Genomic DNA, 25,492 nt, shown 5'->3' with positions numbered 1-25,492 from the left:
AGTGCGGGGGCTATAGGTGCTCCATCTAGCATGACCGGCCTGATCGTCGTGATTTTTCAATTAAATGATAATTTTCGGCATATGATATGACTCAATGCATTTTTTACACGGAAAACTCTGGAAATCGCATAATACTACATCATATAGATATAGTCGCATAGCTGTGTAAGTATAATCATTGCGCCGATGATACTACTGATGAAACGCACTGTGTGAGATAAAGATAGATCTGTGTGTATTGCTGATAAACTGGTTCTTTATAAATGTATAAATGTCAACTGGAGATACAAACACCATAGAGAACAAAGACTTAGAATATCCGCATGCCGTCATGCATAATACAAGGATATAAGATAGCTGTTCATAGATCGCTCATCACGAATGATTAACAACAAATTACAACAACTTAGCACCGAGACAAAGACGTATTGACAAGTATTGACGGCTCGGGCAGTCGCATGTAGATTAAATGTTATAACAAAACTATTGATGTTGGGATTGGAGAAAGACTGCCAAATGAGAGCAAAACAACCTGATTAAAATGCACTGATCAATCGACGTATAATTTATGTATCTCTAGAACAAATTTTGATGTTTGAGATTGGGTTTTTCTACAAAAGACAATATTTTAAATTGGATTTTATGAAACATGTTTCCATGTGTCGATAGAGGCATTAAAAGTAATTTTAAGTGGTGTCTGTATTTTGCTTTATAAAAATATAACTTTTCAACTTAATTTAAATCTTAAGTGCAAAGTATATTGGTTCTGTTGATGATTTTAAAAACACAAAAAGAGCATTATCAAACCGCTATATAATACATATAAATCTTACAAACATTCGTTAACACTGTTTATCTAACTGTACATTACAGTATATCAGACAACATTAATGATAAATGCAAATAACCATTTTGAATAAAATAAATAGTGATAATGTGTTTGAATAATTCGTAGTTTTGTTTATCTTAAATATTTTTTCTCAAAGTAGCAATAAATGACTGTTTAGCTGAAGCTCACGTGAAAGACATAAACATTTATCCAACATGTAGGAGGCAAATGACGTAATTGATACGTCCTCCGGGTTTGTATCTACATGTAATTTCCCAGAACAATTCTCTACAGGATGATAAGGGAGGTATGGAGTTAATAATGACATATAGTGATAAAGACTTATATCACGGTCCTTGTCGCATGCAGAGATAGACCATAGACCTGCCCCCTATCGGCTGTAATCACAAAATAGTTTAATGAGTCTCCCTGGCGTTTGTGATATCGTGACATTGGACGCACCTTTAGCTAATGAGGCTGGGCTAACTATCACAGCTGGCAACTTAATGTACTTTGTTAATATATTAAGTTTCGGGTCACAGAGCAAAGACAAGAAGAGATAACTTGTTTGCCAAGGGCGATAAGTTACTGTCTGTCCCACAACTAGTAAACATTATTAGTGTAAGTGATATATGTTTGGTAGATTGGTATCATTCGTTTGATTTTTAACAATGACACTGATACTGCTCTAAATTCTGTCGATATCTGTTGCCGGAGACTTGTTTTCAATGCAAATCGCATCCTCCTCAGTAAATAGATTTATAAATGTGTAAATATGAACGATGCAAACTTAATAGAATAATCAGGTATTTATGAAAACTTTAACGTGAAAATGTACAGGGAAGGTGGAATATATTCATGAATTAGCTATCACATGACAACAAAAACCGAGTTCACTTTATCGTCAAGTATATTAATAAAGCATTGAAGACGTTTATAGATAAGTTGTTACATGACAACAATAATAAACTGATCACATGTCAACAAAAAAGTGTTCACCCGAACGTCAATTATATGAAGAAAATATCGAACAGTTTAATAATGATAAGCTATTTCATGACAACAAAAACATATTCATTATAGATAGGTAAATCATGCACAATATATTGCTAAATAAGATATTTCATGACAACTAAAAACATATTTTCAATATTGTTAGGTAAATCAAACAAAATGCATTAATAAATAAGCTATTTCATGACAACAAAATCATATTTACTATATTGTTAGGTAAGTCAAACACAATGCATTAATAAATAAGCTATTTCATGACAACAAAAACATATTTACTACATTGTGAGGTAAACCATAAACAATGTATTCATAAATAAGCTATTTCATTACTTTGAAGAACGTGTTGATTATAATGATGGAATCTGCACACACTTGTTTATTTACGTATAAATGATTTAATATGTGGACAATCACATGATGTGTTAATATATATATATATATATTATACGGTATTTTATGAGAAAACCACCACACTTAATCGTTAATATCCATCGCTCTCCTAACATTGTATGAATGACTCATTCGATGCATACTTGCTATTGATTACATCTCAGAAACAAAATATATTCAATGTAATGCAAATACCTAATGCATTCAGTCAGCGATGTACAAATTGTATACGATTACAGGTCATTGTGTTTAAAACTAATAGCACAGTATTGTTTATGCCTTGGTATGGAGGGTGGAGAAAAACCGATCAGGTTGAATGTAAATAACGACAACGTAAAAAACATGTTATCGATCAAACGTATTAATGCTAATATATTCTATAATGCGCCACCTGCAAAACAGTCTATATTTTAAAAAAATCTATTTTTAATCTAGCGTATCGCATCGCTCAAAAGAAAGCAAACAAGATATGTTTGGAAGATAAAAAGCAGTCAAATGAAATGTAGCCCTTTGAATCAATTATATAAAAATGATAGAAACGACTGTATCAAGTTTGATATCTCGGATAAAATGAAACATTCGTATGATTGTCGCCATTTCTGCCCGATCGCGTCAGCTAGTTATTGTCGTTCAATCGTCAGGCTACACTTGAAGATCAAGATCGACATGTTGGAAAAATACGAATGAGTTTAAACGCTTTTATGACATTACTGTAATGCGTCCAGCTCTGATGGAAGGGGGAGAAAAGGGAGTGGATCTACAAAAGAATGTATCACTATAATTTCTATCATAAGGATCTAACATTATTGGGAAATACCAGTGCGGTCCTATTCTGTATCAATAAAAGCTTGATGACGGCATCATCAGAAACAAGCGTCAATTATACATACACTGCCGCCAATTCCAAAGACAACAACGATTGACAATTGGACTGGCGCTTGTCATGTTGTTTGATGTTCCTAACTAATTTTTATCATTTTCAGTATCCTTTCTGACACGGTATCTGGAAATCTACAAACTAGTGATATCTGACAACCGGTAAAGGTAGACCAGCCATTGGACTGGTCAGCCATTCTGATCGTATCACCTAAACATCTAAAATACAGCCACTTAGAAGTGAATGTTCGGTATATATAAATCAACGTATTCTATTTGTGTTGTTGTCAGTGAACCATTACACATATATTTATGTGTAAAATCTTTAGTCAGGCTTTTAAAAAAGGTTCTTGACATATTAGCAACGGGGATAAATGTTCTCTCTGTTAATCATAGAAAATTAATTAAATTAGCAATGAAATATTATAATATAATCATAAATACATATATCCCCATTTTACTTATTTCACCTTAGTTTCAATCTGTGTATTTATCCCACGTCTTGTTGTTGTTTGTGACTATAAACTTGATAAAGGTGTTTCATGTCAGGAAGGGGTCTGATTGGCATCTCTGGTCCTGCCCCTTATCGGCCCAACATAGCGTGTTAAGTCAGCCCCTTGCATACGGCCGACAACGATAAGCCTACTTTTCGCTTTATCGTTTTTTTTATTAAGCTATTTTTCTGTTTGACTATGAAAATATTTTCGGACTAGGGCTAACTTGACGGCTGGTATAATAACGGGCATGTGTGATATTTGTTGAGAATGACAGATGTATGCCATCAGATTACAAATTTTACAGTTCGCGTTTATATCTTCTATATCAGCTCTACACCCATTGCTGAGAATATTTTCGTGGCCTGGGGTCTATGCTTAGCCAGAGGTCAGCTTATAATACATAACGAAACGGTGTTATAGATCCTTAATATTTAAACATTGCTTCTGTTACCTAATCCTTTGTAAGTAAAACAGGCCTACAACTTTTTGGACAGATAAAATATTTCAGTATTCAAAACATTATTATTATTATTCATGTTTGCCCCTTGCATGTGACTATTGATATTATATTTGAAAACCAAAAAAAAAAAAAAGAAAAAAGAAAAATAGCTTGAATTTATAAAACATTTTTTCCATTAATTCCTAATTTGCTACTAAGATCGCTTATCGAATAACATCATTTCGTACCAGGAGGGAGCCGTTCACACGTTTCTAGAGTACCTCTCAATTAGTTATGATTTTAATCAATTTTAAAATCTTTAGACCAAGTGTGTACAACACTCTCTGTTACCAAATAAAATTTACCCAAAAATCTCTTTTCGTGGTAATGTTAAATGGTTATCAGCAATATTAGATGGCAGTTCATCTCATATACAGGCATTCAAATATTGTTTTATAATTATATCAAAGTTAAGTGGATTTTTTTCTCATTTACCAAACATTTGGATATAATTGTAGATGATTCCAAATCATGAAAAAATATCCATTCGTTCATTGTACCACTGAAATTAAATTCAATGCTGGTATTATTCACACCAAAATATATATACAAAGACAACAAGAACATATCCCCAGAAATTTAATGTAAACTCAAATCCTATGAAACTAGGACAAAATATAAGCAAAAGAAACAAAAGTATTTACAAATGAATATGATCTAAGCTATTCTGTAAACTTTTGTGTCAAAAACAATTTACACAAGAAATACACGTAAACAATTATTTTGAACAACACTCATGAAACGCCCATTGTTGTTAGACAGGGGTGAGAGTGAATGTATGGAGTAAGTAATTGGTGTACGTACCGATAATATCGGTGGCGGTGTTCTTTTCATCCTACCTTTTATCACAGAATGCTAATATATTTATGTTTTTGTTTTATTATCTGTAAGATATATCCAGCATAACTCTTTGTAAGCCTAATGATGTACATTACCCCGACTATCTTGCAATTTATCAGTCGCCATTATATGATCGAACGTTTATAAACCTCAGGATAGAGTCGATATTAGTGCATGTTTAAATATGATGATAATTAAAACATGATCCATGTTATTTTGTGCTTATAACTATAGATATTAAAATCTCATATAATCATACAAATTTATGTAAAGACAAACTTTGTATATTGTTGTAAATACAAAATGTTTAAAATGCACCACCGCTGTATGTAGTCCAGCTAAATGACGGGAATTATTAGTGAAGAAATTCATCGTCAAGTTCCTTTATCACTGGTATATTAACAATTTAAACTGTGTGTATGTTGTAATTCTTTTTCTAGAATTTATAAATCCTCCAATATTCCAACCAATTGTTTTAAATGTTAGCTTTCACTTATTTCATCAGCTTACTCTATCTGATAAATCAATATGCTGATTTGCTAATTTGTAATATAAATTTATCTCTGCAATTTTTTTACAACAAACTTTATTTTCTTTTCTGAATAAATTGCGCTCATTTAAATTTGGGTATACATTTCGCAATAAAATTGTCAATTCACCATTTGTTTTTTCTTTAATCTGCAATTTTCCCAAGGAAAGATAAGTTTAGTTCAAGAGGTAAAATATATGACTGATATGACAGATATCACAATCTCTGATATACATTGTGAGAACCTTTTCCCACTATTTTACAACTGGTTAAACCTGCAAGACAACAGAAGCCCAAAACTTTTTATCACTTGGTGAAATGATATTTTTTTAAATGCCCATAAAAACATTTACCAATCAAATTTCATATAAGACATATATCTGCATCCCGGTAATGCTGAAAGCGTAGAGGCCCAGTATGTCCTCTACAAGTGTTGTATACATGCATACAAGTGGTGGGAAAAATCAGTATCGGTTCTGACGAAAAACTTTTATAAAATGTCTGAATCAGATAAACTGGAGTCCCGCGTCACTTGTGGCCAAACCACCAACTGTGTTCCATGTCAGGGGCTTCACTCTAAAATCGAATTTAAAAGAGGTTACATGATAACTCTCACCATTTTCTCATACGATTACTTTTTACAAGTGAAAAAAATTATCAATTTATCGTTTGTTGACAAATTTATCAACAAGTGAATATATGTACCTTATGAAAAGAGTTTACACTTGGCTTGTTGTAGTCATCAGTTGACATGGCATTTGACTAGATCCTACCAAGTTCGCCTTTGTCAATAATTGGTAACGGTTTTGATGAAGCTTTATTCGTTTACAAAAGAAAACGATTTACACAAGTCCCGAGTTATATTACACTAGCTCTGAGTGGTTTTTAATCATATTTTGCTGATACTGCAACAGGTTATACATATTTAGTCAACGATGGCTTTACTTGTCGTGTCTTTGTTCCCAGGTCAATCTGACAGCGAGGATGCCGATGACGATATGGAAGAAAAACTAGGGTCAAATGACGAAGATATTTTAGATAAGGTGTCTCCTGGCGAGTATACTACACTGAACCCTACATCTCCGGTTACGGACAGTGACAATAGTGTTGACCGGAAATACCCCTCCACATCGTCAGGCAACAATGACGTCACATCCGATATATCAAATGAAAGAGCAACTGACAATTGTGTATCTCCTTCAGAACTTGATTTCCTCAAATCTCTGAGTTTCCCGAGTGATATCCTTAGCCTAAGGAAGGTTGAGGGTGATGAGGCACTCCGCGTTGGCCGGCCCTATGTTGTGTGTACCGCTATTCCCCTACAGAAAGGCAGTAGTATTGGTCCATTTCTAGGGGAGCACGTGTCACTAAGTTCTGTCCGGCAAGGTGACCTCGTCCTACAGGTAACATTTTTGCTTCCCTGTCGTATACTGTTAATCTAGCATTAGGTACACAATCTGAATGGAATATTTCATAAGTGAACAAGAATTTAATTTTATCAGTACATGATACAATGCCCTGTACTTTTTTATATACTTTTTTATATTCAGTTATGAATATTATTTTTATCAAATCGTATTATGATTTTATCCGTACATTAAGTTTACAAATGTGTATGCTGCCCTGTTTTGTTTATATACTTTTGTACATGTAATTATACATATTACTTTAATAAATGGTTTTATATTTTAATGTATTTAATTATAAATATTATTTTTACAAATGACATTATATCACAATATATTTTACCTAAGTATAACTTTAAGCAATGTTTTTATATTACAATGTATATGTCTACTATAAACGCTGCTGTTTTTACAACTTGTTAGTTTAACGAATGATATAATAAGGGTTACGGTCTCTCCGTTTATTAACGTGTATTACAGAAATTCACCAGTTCGTTAAGTTCGTTGCCATGGCTAATATAAGATTACATAATTCATGTGAAAGACATTTATCATTTAATATACCTATGTATTCAATAATATTTTCTTGAATTTGATTAAATTGGATGGTGCGGATCCATTTCTGTTGGATTATCTAGATTTTCATGAAAAATATGCATTTATTTGGATACATAAAATCATTATGTAAGTCTGCTACAAATGTCTATGTATCCTGATTATGCTATTCTGTAACTTGGTCTGTGTTACTTATATAACCTAATGGAATATTTTACATTTAACTTTATTAACTACTACGACTGAGTTGTTTATAGAATTTATCGAAAAGTCACGAATAATCCTTTTGAATTTCTAACTTTACATGTATTTAAATGGTATTGCTGGAACGTTCGCATAGCATTGCTTTTTTTCTTCCGATTCATCAGTGAAAAAGGGAACATCTAAACGATGATGTTTTTGAACAACCGATAGGAACACCTGATATTAATATCAATATTTTCCCATCAAACAGCTGTTGAAAATGTCAAACTATATATCTATCACCTATCTGAATATCTAAGTTTAGGTCTCCATGCATTTTCTTAGTTCCCGAGACTTCAGTGAGACTGTCAGTGGAAGCGATAGTAGACATCTGTGCCGACTTATCTTTAACTTATTCAGTGTTGATAAAGGCCATTTTTATCAAACTTTGGCTTTGTGATAAGCTTTCACACGAGTTCGAAACTCTGATAACTGAATAACATTTCATTTTTGATATGCTTTTATCAAAGACGTGATATTCTTATCTGAATTTACAAGTCAGATGCCAAGATAGAAGCAATCGTTGTTTGACTCTAGAAAAAGTTCACTAAGATATGGCTCACAATAAAAGCCAGCTTATCTGTCTCTGCTGCTATAGACATGACCCCCGGAACGTGATGATTTAATGCAATTGTAATTATTTTATGACCAGTTAATCTTAGAGTTGTTCAGTTAAAACTATTTTTTGCCTTTTTAGAAAAAAAATCCCAGAGCACTGCAAAGTTGGCCGGTACCTTTGAGTCAGTTAACAGGTGTTTCTCTCTTTGCGTTTTCAACTCCGCACGGCTCTTTGAACTATTATCTTTTTGCTTATGTAGGTTTAGAGGAATTAGTATTTAATACGTCAAATAGCGTTATACTAGACTGAAATACCCTTTTGTAATTCAACATGCACGTTATCGCTGGTTTCCATCATCCGCCATAACGGTTGATGAACAGGCGATAAGGCTTGTAGTAATGAGAGTAATTACACCTGATCGCGCGCGGGCCGCGAACCACGCGCCTATTTTCGCCAAACAATATGTTGTGATTAGTGTACATGTAGCTGCATCGCGTATGGCACCTTTCATTTCATGTTAAATAACTTAAAGTGGGGTTAATTTCTGACACAGAAGTCAGAACAACTTAGCCAGATACATGTGTCGTTTGTGCTATTTAGCGGTGCACTAATTCACAAACATTTCTGAAATGTGCTCAGCCTGTCGGGGGCTTTCCGGTTTATGTCGTGTAAGTTACTCTCTGGCTTTCCTATATTTTAAAGTATTAAATTCCTGAATGCTAACGCCCTTTAAGTACGGCTCTTAAAACACACCAGCATATTACGTTCCATGTTAGTCCTTACATATTGTAAACAGAACATGTTTCCATCCCAAATATAGTCTGCTGATTCACTATACCTTATTGTTATCATTAACCAGATACTCTATTGAACACGTATAGATGAAAGTTTACAAAACAATTACTCTGTTTTTTTTGTTTATGTCATCCTGGATAAGTAAATATATTTTGTGATTAGTAATATCAATACATTATTCCAATAGGCCCACAGCGAGGACGGCGAGCCGACTTTCATACGGGTGTTAGAAAGAAGCGGAGCCTGGCTGTCCTTTCTTCGTCCTGTTTTTGCACAATCCGAGTGCAATGCTTCTGTATTTTTTGAAGGTATGTCTTTAATTTTCTCGCTCATTTTCAAATCGCATACAATGGATATAACAAGTTCGCGGTGATATATCATTGAACATCCGTCTCTATCAATAAGAAATAGAAAATCCTGTAGAAGAACTCAACAAGCTGGATTGCTTTTTAATGAGTTCTAGTCTAGTCTGAGTTCTTTATTACCAAATCAAGACAAGCAAGGGTAAATAACTCTTATCATGTAAAGACCAGACATGGCCATGACAGAAGAGGAAATTCGTGCTATTTTTACTTGTAGTAAGGAAAATACTTACAAATCTTCAGAAGCCTAATTCTCAAACTCGATTAAACTAAGTCAACGTATGGATAAAAGAAATACGTGAAAAAACCAAGGTTTTCTGGGTCAGTAGCTTCATGAAAACTACCCATCCATTTATTCTAGGTCAATAGATGTAAGTAATATCATAAATAAGCGTTCCATCATGTAGTATATGATGACGTCTGTATCATTGCATGATTATGAAAAGTTACATTTCCATGGTTAACATTTAAGCTTAGTTATTGATGCAAGCAACTTGCTTTGTACAACTTTTTCTAATAAGGAATACATTATCGAGTTTGATGATGGTATTTTTCAAGTGTGTTTGTAAAATGACATGTGATGAGTTGGATACCTTGAATTATGATGATGTAGGTAATAAATGATCACGGCCATTCGCTGCATCAGGTTGCAAGTCTAAAAGAGATGCTTGGTCACTGAATGAAGAAAGAAACGTTAAGTCAGTCAATCAACCATATAAATGCCATTTCACAGTGACACGTGACATTCTGGCAATCTTATTGTTTGATTAAACAAGAGTATTCTATATAACAGATATAATACCGTATGACGTCATCAATGCCATAAGTTTTATTCCGATAATTTGATATCTATAAAAACAAACAATTTTGTTTAATTTTCTCTCTAATTCCTCATCTATTCATGTTAATTCATCTGTAAATTCGCATCAGAATCGCCGAGACGTCCAAAGCTATATCAGGCAAGACGCTACTTACATAAACATTGGTTGAATGATCGTTCCACGCTAAAAGACAACATGCACGTGCATTTTTCTGTATCGTCCAACCTCATTGAAACATCTATATATATATATATATATATATATATATATTAGTACCACACCTTGAAAAGTCAATATTGGAAGACAAACGATAGAAACAAATAGCAGGGTCATAGATATACATATTTACATGTACGTGGAATACCAAACATGAGTGGGTAACCATTGCACTTGCTATCGCAAGAATAATTGGCAAACACCGTGACACTAATATATGTAAATGCTTTGTGATTCCATATCAGTATTTGACGTCTTATCATTACAAACTATCTATGAATATGGCACAGTTGTCAAAAACCTGAAAATTGAGCTTTTAGCCAATATAAAAGTTAGATGGAATTAGACAGAGATAAAAGACAGATAACGTGAAACGCTAGCCTTTATAAATAATTTTATATTTGCATCTTTAAATCCTATTCATATAGCATTTTTATAGAAACATGAATCATCATTTAGTATGTATTGTATGGGAAGCGATCACCCACCACCCAGTCCGGTGATAATAAACTACTCTATACATTGATATGGAAATCTCTCAAGCCTGGCACCGCCCGATAACATCCACAGGCTGATATCATCTGTCATTAATAAAAAGAAAACAGAACATTATATGCTAATTCTTATCCGCAATCAGCAGAGTTTACCGGACAGCTGGGTTAGCCGGCTGATTAGATGGAGACTTTCATTGTAAACTGTACTTTAAAGCTAGCCAGTACTATCCCAGATCAGCCTTGTTTGTCAGCCAAGATGGATGACAGTCCCGCGCTCCGATTTCTATCGGAGCCGTAACACACAAACCAACAAAAGGTGTTATGCGATAGAGGACATAGATAGGCCCTATAAAACATAAACCTTATCATATTGGACGAGATTTTTCTGTTTGCCAGGACGATAACATACAAGGTATTGTGTTTCTAGTAGCGACTTGAAGTCTTATGAATATTTCATATGCTACGTTGCATAATTTTACCATTAATACATATATGTATTAGCCGTATCTTATCAGAGACCCTGATCGCCTGTCTGTCATGTTACGCTTACCAAACCAAGATTGTCTTTTATTTTATAGAGACGCTCGCCAACACCCGATCGCTTCGATCGCTGGGCCCCTTTCAATACGTCATTCTCTTTCTAGCAGATTTCACTCCGCTTTACTGCCGATCTTTTCTCTATAGAATTTTGAATGGCAGATAACCCGACCCTGATTACAATGCCTGAATGCGACGTGGCGAATTGTGTTGATCTAATCAGAAAGTGATGGCCGTCTTATCTCACTAATTCCACGTATTGTTATCCTAGACCGGGAGGTTCCGGGTAGGGGGTACCACCCGTAGTAGTATCACACCTTTCTATCTCGTGTTTCCTCCACACAATACCTTATCGCACCTATCAGTCCATAAAATACAGGCCTATTCATCGTGGGATATGTGCGTCATACCAATTTTGCTTATTATCCTGCATTACCAATATTTTATTGAAAACTACATTATATTCCTGGCGTCGACTGTGAATAATAACAAGAACCGTTGTATATTTTACTTATCAGAACTTTTCATTCTGATGCACGTGTTTAGAGAAAGTGTTTGTAATTAATGATTTACGGAATGTTATATATCAAAAGATGTTACGGCGATAAAAGTTGTTTGTAGATAAAATTAAAATCAAATGTTTCAGAAAATTGTTAAGTGACCTGATCTTTGTAGTTCTGAACTTGGCACCTTCCTCGACATAAACAGATAAAACAATCCTCGACATAAACAGATAACACACACACATACATATATATATATATATAATTAAAAATAACAATGCCGGTTCTGACATCAGCCGCGTTCTCGCTTACGTTGGGATATCACTGTGTTGTGTGTTATCTCTATGTTTTACCGTCGTGTTTAGTTTCACATTTTCGTATTACGTCGCATAGTTTTGACGATGTACATGCCTGTGGGTTTATCTCGCCGGTGTATTTGTCGATACAAATAAACTTGTATATTCTCATTTGTTGTTGATAACAAAGGTTTTCCTGTGCGTGAAGCTGAGGGAGTCTCGAGTGTTATCACGCATCCTGACTTGGTCGTGATTGTACTAGTGATTAAACAGTTCTTTTGTCTCTGATAAAAACCTCACATAAAGTTGCTTGGCTATCAGAATCTTACAGAAATGTACGAACGGAGTTCACCTTCCCTCTCATCAGTGTATAAGCTGGAAAAACTTAACCTCATCGTCAGTGTATATACATCCATAAATCCATCCATCCATTTATCCATCCAGTCATCCAACCATTCATTTATTCATCCATCCATCCATCCAACCATCCATCCATCCATCCATCCAGTCATTCATCCATCCAACCATCCAACCATCCATTTATCCATCCATCCAGTCATTCATCCATCCAGTCATTCATCCATCCAGTCATCCATCCATCCATCCATCCAACCATCCATCCATCCAGTCATTCATCCATCCAGTCATCCATCCATTCCTCCATCCATCCATCCGCAGTGAACAGATTGTAACGATGATAGTGTCAATCGAGTATATCGATATATTGATTAACCTATCAACATTTGTAAAGACATACTTATAAACGAGAAGCCATTGTTTCTATAATTTACATATAAAACAAAGTCAGACATATTGAGGAGTATCACATATAACTATGAAGATTTATAAAATAAACAAACGATAATAGTTTTAGGGAAAATATACGGTCGTCATAGTAATCACATTGAGAATTATTCTATTCCTTTGTGCGGTATGGCGTTTGAGGTGTTTGATGCCCGTTAGTTTGTCTGTTGGATCCGTTCTCGTGTCAGCACGTAACATCATTAATTTAGATTGACCAAGATTTACATGACAGATGTTGTCGATGAGGCAGAAAACGAATGCAATTAAAACTTTAAACTTTATTTATTTTGCAACAAATTCGAAACAAGTTTTTTCCAACTTACATAAATCACTCTTGTTGGTCCGGAAGAAAGCGCGCAATGGGTCTTACTGTGGGAGGAAAACCTGAGTACCAGAGGAAACCCCACGTGGTCAGGCAGGTGACCGCCAAACTTCCGGGAATCGAACCCCGGACGGTCTTAGTGAAAGGCTAGTGCATTACCACTACGCCACCCTACCACCTTAAAGACGATTATTCTTGCGGAACACCTTTTTTTATTCTCCTTTTACTTTTTTCAGGGTTATGTTCTGTTTTGCCCTGGTTTTATTGCATTTGAGTTTGGATGATGGTTATGTTCTAATGATGGTATATTCTGGCTTTTTTAGAGATGTACTATATAAAGAGTGTAGACAATCCAGACTCTTAAACTTGATTTCTTGTGATATATAGGAGGAAAGATCTGGTGTCAAATGATCGAAGATCTGCCCGAGAATACCGAAGTGATGGCTTCCTTCAGCGCTCTGACCTGTAAGGAGGAGTCTGTACAGGAAAGCAAGGACGAGGATGTGGATGTGGAGAAAAACTTGAAATCAGGAATGTGTAGTCCAACAAAACGTATGTCTGATGTCTCCTCCTCCTCCTCTCCCTCCTCAGCAGCCCCCGCCAAACCAAGCCCAAGTCACGGTAGGTTGCTCACAAGTATATTTAGGTAAAAGAACATTTTAATTTTACTGTATTTGTATAGACATGTTCAAACTGTACACAACTAATTTTGTATTGACATCTGATTCTGTTACAGCGGCGCTGTTATTCGGCTGTCCTTACTGCGGGGTCCGCTTTAGCAGTGGTCGAACCTTGGACGGACACCTTACCTATTATTGTTCAAAGAAACCACAAGACTTCTCTGTAGCAACAAAAGCAGTGGATCAAGAACAACCATCACCCAGATCCTGTGATGACGGGACAGGTAAATATTCTATCGGAAAACGTTGGAAAGAAATAATATAAGTAAATGCAAATAACACGCAAGAACAACTTCCGGAACACTTAGTGTTATTCTACTTGTACTTACTAAGGAATATCGATGTAACTTATTTTCATATTTTGCACCATTTTATGTCATTTTTGTTTAGATAATGATTCCGTTGACATGTTCATATTTTCTTTGTTATTTCAACCTGATTAATATTACTTCTCTTCTTTGTGATAAGTTACAAACTCATTAGAGAATGTCGCTATTCTGACGTTATGCCAGTTTTTAGTGATTGTGTATTGGAAAGTATGAAGATCAATAATGATGTAAATTATTTTCAGAACAATGTGCTGAACGAAAGAGAAAGAGTCCGTCAACACCGGATAGCCAGAAAGAATTTTATGTGAAAACGGAACCCGAATCTCCGGGAACCAGGTCTGCGACGGAAAGTCCGCCGTCAAAGATGGCTAAACTTGTGGAGCACTACAAGTGTTCATTCTGTTCTTACACTGCTGACAAAATGTCCAGTTTGAATCGCCATATGCGTATACATAATAGAGGAGGTCGATCTCAGACAGAACCCCGCCCAGAGAGTGTACCAGTGCCAAAGTACGAAACTTATTGTAAACACTGTAATATCCAGTTTTCGTCCGTCAGTACATTTAACTGCCATAAAGAATTTTACTGTTCGCGGAGGTCAGGTAGCAATGACGGCACAGAAAATGGTAGTGATAATAGTTCACCATCCCCAAACCCCAGTGCAATTTCTCCTATATCGCGAGCTTCCATTATGGACTCGGCAGAGTTGGCGAGGCTACACGGGTTCATGGGTAACTCGCCATTCATACATGGACAAACAAGGGTAATCATAGGACCTCCAATTGTTGCGCCAGAAGGAGTGTCCGGGATGCCAACTGTTATTGTGCAGCCTGTCGTGTCACAGATATCTTCGTCAGAGTCTACAGAGCCAGCTGTTGTTTCTACGAGTCGACGAGATTGTGATCTGAGTACCACCTCATCAACTGAACAACCTCTTGACCTCACTACACCTAGAAAGCAAACTGAGAGTTCAGAGGAGCACTCAGATATCGTGAAATCTGAACCGAAAAGTCCTAACTCTCCTCTTAACTTAAAATCACCAAAAAGTCAGGCGTCTGAATCACCACACTTGCGGGAAGAAAGGGAAACAACCCCTGTTACACAACCGATTGTGTCCCCTGCTTTAGTACCACCGTTACTGCCAGTCACACAACATCCTTTTTTCAACAACAAGCCAGTTCCTCAGGTACCTGCCTCGGTTAGCAAGTGCATTGACTGCAATATAGTGTTCTACAAGCATGAAAACTATCTCATTCACAAAAAACACTATTGCTCCGGCAGGCGTAATAGAACTTCTTCACCGGGTACCAGTAGCGAGGATTCTGTCGGCGCGGCCTCAACCCCGGGTTCAAAATCTGTTGAGCTCGAAAGTAACAAACGAGCTCGTCATTACTCTTCCGAAACAGAAATTTCGGATAAGTGTTCACACAAATCAGTCAGTCCAGTAATTCAAAGCCCAAAGTCGGACAGCAAGCTCTCGCCTGATGCTTCAAGACCATCGTCTATCCCAGATGAAATCCTGTATCGCTTTTATTGTGTTCCGTGTAAAATAAAGTTTAGTTCCTCCAGCACGCTTAAAGCACACAAAAAGTTCTACTGTCCTCATGGACAGGAAAGTGAACAAACTGTACTACCTAAAAAACCATTGGAAGATCGTGGGAACTCTCCTGTTATCGACGACGGCGGAAATTTTAAATGTGATAGGTGTGATAGCAGTTTTATCTCTGCTAGACTACTCAAGTTGCATTTCTGTACCGGCATCACGACAGCTACGCCCCTCATGCGCTGTCCATACTGCGACTTTGTAACACACACGGATGTACGTATCTCTGACCATATGAAGGTCCATATGCCGAGCAAGGCTTACCGATGTACATTGTGTGGTTACCGAGGAAATACGGTCCGTGGCATGCGTATGCACGGCAAAATGCATGTAGACAGTGGAGAGGAGTTTGCCGACGAGAATATGATAGAGATTGAGGAGCCACCTTTATTGCCAGTAAAGGCGAGACATATCACAGAAAACGGCCCAATCAATATGGAAGCTGAGCTGATTAGACTGAAAAATGAGCCATACAAACGCAGACGCTCACGCAAATCATACGAGAAAAGTGAAAATATGGTTATTCCGTCTGAGCGTCCGATTGTAAACGCGTGTGCTCTCTGTGGCCAAACTTTTACCGATCTAAGAAGCTTTGCGTTGCATATAAGAATGCATGAGGTAGCTGCCCTCCAGGCCGCGGCTGCTAACAGTCTCAAGTGCCAGTTCTGTGAGGATCTGTCAGAAAACTTTGATGATCTTATGAAACATATACAAAGTAAACACCCGGACAAATTTATATTCGATCATAGCAACAATATGTCGAAACCAGAGTCAAGGTCGGAACACACATCTAGATCAAATTCACGTGCAAGCTCTGCAAACTCGCACCCTGATAGTGTCAACCAACCAGCGTCTAGTCTATCACCAACTGGCAGTCATCGTGATAGTAACTCAAACATAGTGGATATCAAGCCGGAACCGTCCGAAAATGGATACGGGTCTCCAATGAGTGACTCTCACAGCAAACAAAGCATCAAAGAAGAACCGCAAGATTTTTCCGATAATGCTTCAAATAGATCGAGCGTCCACTCGCCGATGAGTGACTCGAAAATAAGGGAGAATGACTCCTTCAGGGATGAAGAGACTGACAAACATTTAATCTCTGCTTCAGTGAAAAGATCTGAAAAGAAATCTCCAAGTCCAGTAACATCGCGGTCATATTCACCTGTGATGAAGCAACCTTCTCCAAGTTTAAAGAAATCTCCCACACAGAATAATGACTCATTTGTCCAGCCGTTGAACGTGCCTGTTCTAGACTCCTCTCAGATGCTACCATATTACCACCTCCTTCCAGGCGTAGGGCCCATGCCACGTCTCGTTCCCTTGGCAACGTCTCCTCCTACCTCCGGTTGCACGCCCCCAGATTCCCGGTCGGAGAACTCGGGACCACAGTACTGCAGACATTGTGATATTTCATTTAAATATTTTGCAACTTTTCTAGCCCACAAAAAGTACTATTGTACGGCACGTCCGAGTGAGGAGTTAAGTTCGCCAACACAGGCATGAATCTCGAGAAAAGAGACATATTTAACATTATGTGCCATTGACGCTAACCATAGTGCTATTTTACATCGTTATTTTACATACGGTCCCTTAATGACACGACCTATTAGTGCTATACAAACACTGCCAGTACGGACGGATATATTGTACATTCCATAACACATCACACCTTATGTAGAAATTCGTACCTTATGTTTTACTTTATCCAGAAATAGCTGTATCTGATTTTCTGGCCGTAAAGCCACCCGTCTGTGTACATACAGTAACTAGCTAGTCAAGTAGGAACAGTGAGATGAACAGTGTCTGCAGTATTTGTGTGTAACGTAGTGCCCTATCTAGTCAAACTTTTGTATTTATTATGCAGGACAAATGAACCGCATCTTTTATAACATATAATACCTTTTCGTTCTTTTCATATCGTCTTTAAAAGCTTAAATAGTATATAGTACATAACAATTTCCACTGTCTTATTATATCAAATATTTATAAAATAATCGAGGTAGTTTGTTGAACGAACATTTCATAATTTCAATTATTATACAAATAAATGTAATGACGTTAACTCGTCATTACAGCATTAGCGCATTTTAAAATTGTTATTTTATATATTTTTAAAGATGTTAACCTCATCTACGGGATTTGAAAATAATAATTTTTAGTTGAATCAAAATTGTGTAGATAGATGTTATTACTCGGTATGCTAGTCAGAAGCCCTTTAATCCTGTAGTACACCTGTTATCTCTGATGGACAGGGATTTCTACTTGTTGTTCAATATCTAAATAAAATTTATATTAAGTTACTCTAAGTGTCTTTATATTTACATGTTTTGAATGATATATTTAAAAAGAATATCGACTCCAAAATAGTAAAATGGCCATCAACACGTGTTTATTATGTCTGATTATACATACAATGTTAACAACTTATAGCATTGTTGAGACTTTGAAATATCATGAAGATCAACTTTTCTCTCTCAAGATTAATCTTGTTTGAGTATGACACTGAATAAACCTAAAGATATCCCAACAATGCAAGATTGTAAAGCGTTTTAATTTCTCGATTAAACACAGTTTAGAAACAATGGGGAAATGACGACACTCTGACATGGAATATTTCCAGAACAGACAAAATCACTTAATTATTCAAAAATATATTCAATATTAAGGTTGTTATGGTTAAATCACAATGTCTTGGGTTATATTACAAACTCATTATCGAAATAAGGTTAATAGTATTAAAATAAATGGTAAAAAGGACGATTGATCCATTTTATTATGCATCACTGAATTTGAATAATTTATGTGACATACATGAATAACGCAACACCTACACAGAAATAAAATTCTCGCCAAGAAAGAAAAATACCTGATTCACATGGATTTCGCTTTTCATAAAATTAATGTGTTAGTATAATTACATAATTTTAGCTTTAGTTATGAAAATGATATACCATCAAACGAAACTCGTAGAAATAGAAACAGCATGTTTCTAGATATTATTTTCTCGTAAACTCGTAAAGACGATATCCACTCGTTCATCTTTCGGTAAATTTCGTTTTTTGATTCTGGGGCCAGTAGACCCAGGAGGGTTTTTATGAAACATTGTCTTGAAACAGATGTCATGAGTTACAGAGCGACAACTTTGTGCACAACAGGCCCAGTATTATGTAGCATAGCAGAATGTGCTGGAAAACAGAGAAGTTTTCAAATGAAAAATAAACATTTAAACAAATTTCAGTACCTTCTCAGGAAACATTTAATGATAAAACCATACCGCCTAGAAGTATAATCTCGGTGTCATACTTTGGTGAACAGGAACTAATAATCATCATAAATCAGTAAGGTCACCAGCCTGAATATGAAGGGTATATATTAAGTACAATGTCACTGCTTTACTATCATGTATAAAGAAAAAACACAGGGAAATACAGGCAAATTAACAAAATAGAAATTCCAAGTAAGAAAATAAGATTTCATGTCAACAAAATTAGATTTCAAATCAACAAAATTAGATTTCATGTCAACAAAATAATAATTCAAATTAGCAAAATGAGATTTCAAATTAACACACTAAGATCAAACAGAAAGATTTACAGGAAAAACGTTGAAAAAGTACAAAGAGAATGAGACCAAGTGTTCTGAAAGCAAAAGGATAATTAACACAGATGCCCTTGACAAAAGCAAGGTGAATAATAGTTTGAGTGAACACTCAAATCTGACTACACAAATACGTTACGTATCCATCAAACTAAGCTGTCTAATTAGATATGTTGTCCATTGGGAACATAAAAATGATAAATTAGGATGTGTTTGCTGTTGCCCAGAAACTATGGTATGCAATATTAAGTATATACAATAAATTTGATTAAGAACTGCTTAGATCCGTATTACCTGTCAAGCAACTTGTAGAAGTGGTTGTATTAACGCAAGTTTGCAACAAAACGGAGAAATGTACTAATTAAAACAATTGATAACGATTTTATGTTCAAGACAAGCATTCGATAACGGATAAGAAGGAATGGAACCGTGAATCAATTCATGTTACGTCACAAACACGACAGTTGTAATGTCATTATGTCACTGCCCATACGTTTTAATCGTTCTTCACATTCGTTCAAAACAAAAATAATTGATCATTATTGTGAAACAAAGATCACCCTAAAATGTTAACAATCTCAACAAGCTTATCTTATTTCATTTTTTCACCATTGGATCAAAACTGTCTAAAGGACTGTGCACTAGTACATACAATGTAATTCAAGCTTAATTTGAATTGATATCAATATGCAGAATCAGAGTTTCCATATCTCCGTAAAATTGGATTCATTTCTGTTTGAGTTTTTGAAGCAAGTCATATGTTGAATTATTATGTTTTCTGAAGTTGTATAAGATCACAAAGACCAATAGGTAGTTAAGCAGTTTATAGTCAAATCATAGGAATTTGTATTATTTTTCATTTTATTGGTCTCAAACGCTATTGATTTGTATTTGCTTGAAATATGCAACCAATCTGAGATCAATGCTGTTGTCCACCAGCTCATGTTGTTTTATATACAAAACGAGACTTACTTACGGGAGAGGGGAGATAACAACTAGATATAACGCAATGAGAACGAGAGGGGAGACAACTCCTTGATATATTTTCGATGCGTTTTATCATACGTGGTTATAATGTATAACCAATATTCTAATATAATGGTTATGTAACGCAGTTTTCGTCAGACATCTTCATGATCTAAGACCATCTTTCCTGTTAAGGCAGATGATAGATCTCTCCATTTTGTTATGATAACGACATACTCAAATATGTCATTGAAGTGAGATAAGTTTGAGAGCATTATGATGATAATCTTGCCGAATTCCGATTCAAGTTTTTTTTTCCGGATAAAATCATATGTCACATGGTATCGCTTCCTATTCAAAATGATGCATAAATCCCAATCTCCATTTGATAGAATCGTCCTGACAACTGACTAAGGGAAAACTTTCCACCATGTCAATTGTTTTATTGATATACAATATCCGCAGATACAAATGCATCCTTGTCACTCAGAGAAATGACGATTTTCAGGTATATACATTAGGAATCGATATGATAACAACAATTTTGACGGAGAAATATGTATTGCCTTTTCACTGGGAAATGGATGGAGCTTCTACGTTACCATTGGTTTTTGTTGTATTTAGGAATGAGATATTTAAAATTACGTATAGACTGCAATTATTTTAGAATAGGAATGCTGTAATATTACGCATATACCTGAGATTAGATCGTGCATTTTTTCGTTTCATCTTCTGTAAAAGCAAAAATTCATTATCTAATCTCCTGTATGCATAACAACAAGCATACTATTCCTTAGTTGGAGAAGACTGATGCATATATGTGCTTGTTTTTCTGTTCTTCTTAATCGTCAGTATATCTGTTGGTTTTGATGGTCTTACCCGTTGGTATGCCTGTTGGTTCTGATGTTCTTATTCATTAGTATGCCTGTTAGGTCTGTTGTTCTTACTCGTTAGTATGCCCGTTGGTTCTGTTGTTCTTACTCATTAGTATGTCTGTTGGTTCTGTTGTTCTTACTCATTAGTATGTCTGTTGGGTCTGTTGTTCTGACTCGTTGGTATGTCTGTTGGTTCTGTTGTTCTTACTCGTCAGTATGCCCGTTGGTTCTGTTGTTCTTACTCGTTACTATGCCCGTTGGTTCTGTTGTTCTTATTCGTTACTATGCCTGTTGGGTCTGTTGTTCTTACTCGTTAGTATGTCTGTTGGTTCTGTTGTTCTTACTCGTTGGTATGCCTGTTGGTTCTGTTGTTCTTACTCGTTAGTACGTCTGTTGGTTCTGATGTTCTTACTCGGTAGTATGTCTGTTGGTTCTGATGTTCTTACTCGTTAGTATGCCTGTTGGTTCTGTTGTTCTTACTCGTTGGTATGTCTGTTGGTTCTGATGTTCTGACTCGTTAGTATGTCTGTTGGTTCTGTTGTTCTTACCCGTTGGTATGCCTGTTGGTTCTGTTGTTCTTACCCGTTGGTATGTCTGTTGGTTCTGTTGTTCTTACTCGTTGGTATGTCTGTTGGTTCTGATGTTCTTACTCGTTAGTATGTCTGTTGGTTCTGTTGTTCTTACTCGTTAGTATGTCTGTTGGTTCTGTTGTTCTTACTCGTTCTTACTCGTTAGTATGTCTGTTGGTTCTGTTGTTCTTACTCGTTAGTATGTCTGTTGGTTCTGTTGTTCTTACTCGTTAGTATGTCTGTTGGTTCTGTTGTTCTTACTCGTTAGTATGTCTGTTGGTTCTGATGTTCTTACTCGGTAGTATGTCTGTTGGTTCTGATGTTCTGACTCGTTAGTACGCCTGTTGGTTATGATGTTCTTACTCGGTAGTATGTCTGTTGGTTCTGATGTTCTTACTCGTTAGTATGTCTGTTGGTTCTGGTGTTCTGACTCGTTAGTACGTCTGTTGGTTCTGATGTTCTTACTCGTTGGTATGTCTGTTGGTTCTGATGTTCTTACTCGTTAGTATGTCTGTTGGTTCTGATGTTCTGACTCGTTAGTATGTCTGTTGGTTCTGATGTTCTTACTCGTTAGTACGCCTGTTGGTTCTGATGTTCTTACTCGTTAGTATGTCTGTTGGTTCTGATGTTCTTACTCGGTAGTATGTCTGTTGGTTCTGATGTTCTGACTCGTTAGTACGCCTGTTGGTTCTGATGTTCTTACTCGGTAGTATGCCTGTTGGTTCTGATGTTCTTACTCGTTAGTATGTCTGTTGGTTCTGATGTTCTTACTCGTTAGTATGTCTGTTGGTTCTGATGTTCTTACTCGTTGGTATGTCTGTTGGTTCTGATGTTCTTACTCGTTAGTATGTCTGTTGGTTCTGATGTTCTTACTCGTTAGTATGTCTGTTGGTTCTGATGTTCTTACTCGTTAGTATGTCTGTTGGTTCTGATTCTTACTCGTTATTTGGTATGTCTGTTGGTTCTGTTGTTCTTACTCGTTGGTATGTCTGTTGGTTCTGATGTTTTTACTGGTTGGTATGTCTGTTGGTTCTGATGTTCTTACTCGGTAGTACGCCTGTTGGTTCTGATGTTCTGACTCGTTAGTACGCCTGTTGGTTCTGATGTTCTTACTCGTTAGTACGCCTGTTGGTTCTGATGTTCTTACTCGTTAGTATGCCTGTTGGTTCTGTTGTTCTTACTCGTTGGTATGTCTGTTGGTTCTGATGTTCTTACTCATTAGTATGTCTGTTGGTTCTGATGTTTTTACTCGTTAGTATGCCTGTTGGTTCTGGTGTTCTTAATCGTTAGTACGTCTGTTGGTTCTTATATTCTTTCTCGTTGGTATGCCTGTTGGTTCTGATGTTTTTACTCGGTAGTACCCCTGTTGGTTCTGATGTTCTTACTCGGTAGTATGTCTGTTGGTTCTGATGTTCTTACTCGTTAGTATGTCTGTTGGTTCTGGTGTTCTGACTCGTTAGTACGTCTGTTGGTTCTGATGTTCTTACTCGTTAGTATGTCTGTTGGTTCTGTTGTTCTTACTAGTTAGTGTCTGTTGGTTCTGATGTTCTTACTCGGTAGTATGTCTGTTGGTTCTGATGTTCTTACTCGGTAGTATGCCTGTTGGTTCTGATGTTCTTACTCGTTAGTATGTCTGTTGGTTCTGATGTTTTTACTCGTTGGTATGTCTGTTGGTTCTGATGTTCTTACTCGGTAGTACGCCTGTTGGTTCTGATGTTCTTACTCGTTAGTATGTCTGTTGGTTCTGTTGTTCTTACTCGTTAGTACGTCTGTTGGTTCTGATGTTCTTACTCGGTAGTATGTCTGTTGGTTCTGATGTTCTTACTCGTTAGTATGTCTGTTGGTTCTGATGTTCTTACTCGTTAGTATGTCTGTTGGTTCTGATGTTCTTACTCGTTGGTATGTCTGTTTGTTCTGATGTTCTTACTCGTTGGTATGTCTGTTGGTTCTGATGTTTTTACTCGTTGGTATGTCTGTTGGTTCTGATGTTCTTACTTACTCGTTATGTCTGTTGGTATGTCTGTTGGTTCTGATGTTCTTACTCGGTAGTATGTCTGTTGGTTCTGATGTTCTTACTCGGTAGTACGCCTGTTGGTTCTGATGTTCTTACTCATTAGTATGTCTGTTGGTTCTGATGTTCTTACTCGTTAGTATGCCTGTTGGTTCTGTTGTTCTTACTCGTTGGTATGTCTGTTGGTTCTGATGTTCTGACTCGTTAGTATGTCTGTTGGTTCTGTTGTTCTTACTCGTTAGTATGTCTGTTGGTTCTGTTGTTCTTACTCGTTAGTATGTCTGTTGGTTCTGATGTTCTGACTCGTTAGTATGTCTGTTGGTTCTGATGTTCTTACTCGTTAGTATGTCTGTTGGTTCTGATGTTCTTACTCGTTAGTATGTCTGTTGGTTCTGATGTTTTTACTCGTTGGTATGTCTGTTGGTTCTGATGTTCTTACTCGGTAGTACGCCTGTTGGTTCTGATGTTCTTACTCGTTAGTATGTCTGTTGGTTCTGATGTTCTTACTCGTTAGTATGTCTGTTGGTTCTGATGTTCTTACTCGTTAGTATGTCTGTTGGTTCTGATGTTCTTACTCGGTAGTATGTCTGTTGGTTCTGATGTTCTTACTCGTTGGTATGTCTGTTGGTTCTGATGTTCATACTCGTTAGTATGTCTGTTGGTTCTGATGTTCTTACTCGGTAGTATGTCTGTTGGTTCTGTTGTTCTTACTCGTTGGTATGTCTGTTGGTTCTGATGTTCTGACTCGTTAGTATGTCTGTTGGTTCTGATGTTCTGACTCGTTAGTATGTCTGTTGGTTCTGATGTTCTGACTCGTTAGTACGCCTGTTGGTTCTGATGTTCTTACTCGGTAGTACGCCTGTTGTTTCTGATGTTCTTACTCGGTAGTATGTCTGTTGGTTCTGATGTTCTTACTCGTTAGTATGTCTGTTGGTTCTGATGTTCTTACTCGTTAGTATGTCTGTTGGTTCTGATGTTCTTACTCGGTAGTATGCCTGTTGGTTCTGATGTTCTTACTCGTTAGTATGTCTGTTGGTTCTGATGTTCTTACTCGTTGGTATGTCTGTTGGTTCTGATGTTCTTACTCGTTAGTATGTCTGTTGGTTCTGATGTTCTTACTCGTTAGTATGTCTGTTGGTTCTGATGTTCTTACTCGTTAGTATGTCTTGATGTTCTTAGTATATGTCTGTTGGTTCTGATGTTCTTACTCGTTAGTATGTCTGTTGGTTCTGATGTTCTTACTCGTTAGTATGTCTGTTGGTTCTGATGTTTTTACTCGTTAGTACCCCTGTTGGTTCTGATGTTCTTACTCGGTAGTACGCCTGTTGGTTCTGGTGTTCTGACTCGTTAGTATGTCTGTTGGTTCTGATGTTCTTACTCGGTAGTATGTCTGTTGGTTCTGATGTTCTTACTCGTTGGTATGTCTGTTGGTTCTGATGTTTTTACTCTATGTCTGTTGGTTCTGATGTTCT

General features: G+C 36.4%; 1 protein-coding gene across 1 annotated transcript in view; it reads left to right on the top strand.

The window, feature by feature from the left end:
- Window positions 1–18,087, top strand: part of LOC132561657 (zinc finger protein ZFPM1-like) — a 28,252-nt gene extending 10,165 nt beyond the window's left edge. The window contains exons 2-6 of the mRNA XM_060226357.1: window positions 6,441–6,877; window positions 9,220–9,340; window positions 13,775–14,008; window positions 14,124–14,291; window positions 14,639–18,087. Of these exons, the coding sequence (XP_060082340.1) occupies window positions 6,441–6,877; window positions 9,220–9,340; window positions 13,775–14,008; window positions 14,124–14,291; window positions 14,639–17,505 (3,827 nt within the window). The 3' untranslated portion in view covers window positions 17,506–18,087. The remainder of the gene's footprint in view (window positions 1–6,440; window positions 6,878–9,219; window positions 9,341–13,774; window positions 14,009–14,123; window positions 14,292–14,638) is intronic.
- Window positions 18,088–25,492: the final 7,405 nt, after the last annotated feature.

Source organism: Ylistrum balloti, unplaced genomic scaffold (assembly GCF_031769215.1).
Source record: "Ylistrum balloti isolate Yb309-2 unplaced genomic scaffold, AGI_CSIRO_Ybal_v1 Utg371260, whole genome shotgun sequence".
In the NCBI taxonomy this organism is placed as follows: domain Eukaryota; kingdom Metazoa; phylum Mollusca; class Bivalvia; order Pectinida; family Pectinidae; genus Ylistrum; species Ylistrum balloti.
The sequence above is the reverse complement of the archived record's forward strand: the minus strand, read 5'-3'. Positions and strand labels throughout refer to the sequence as shown.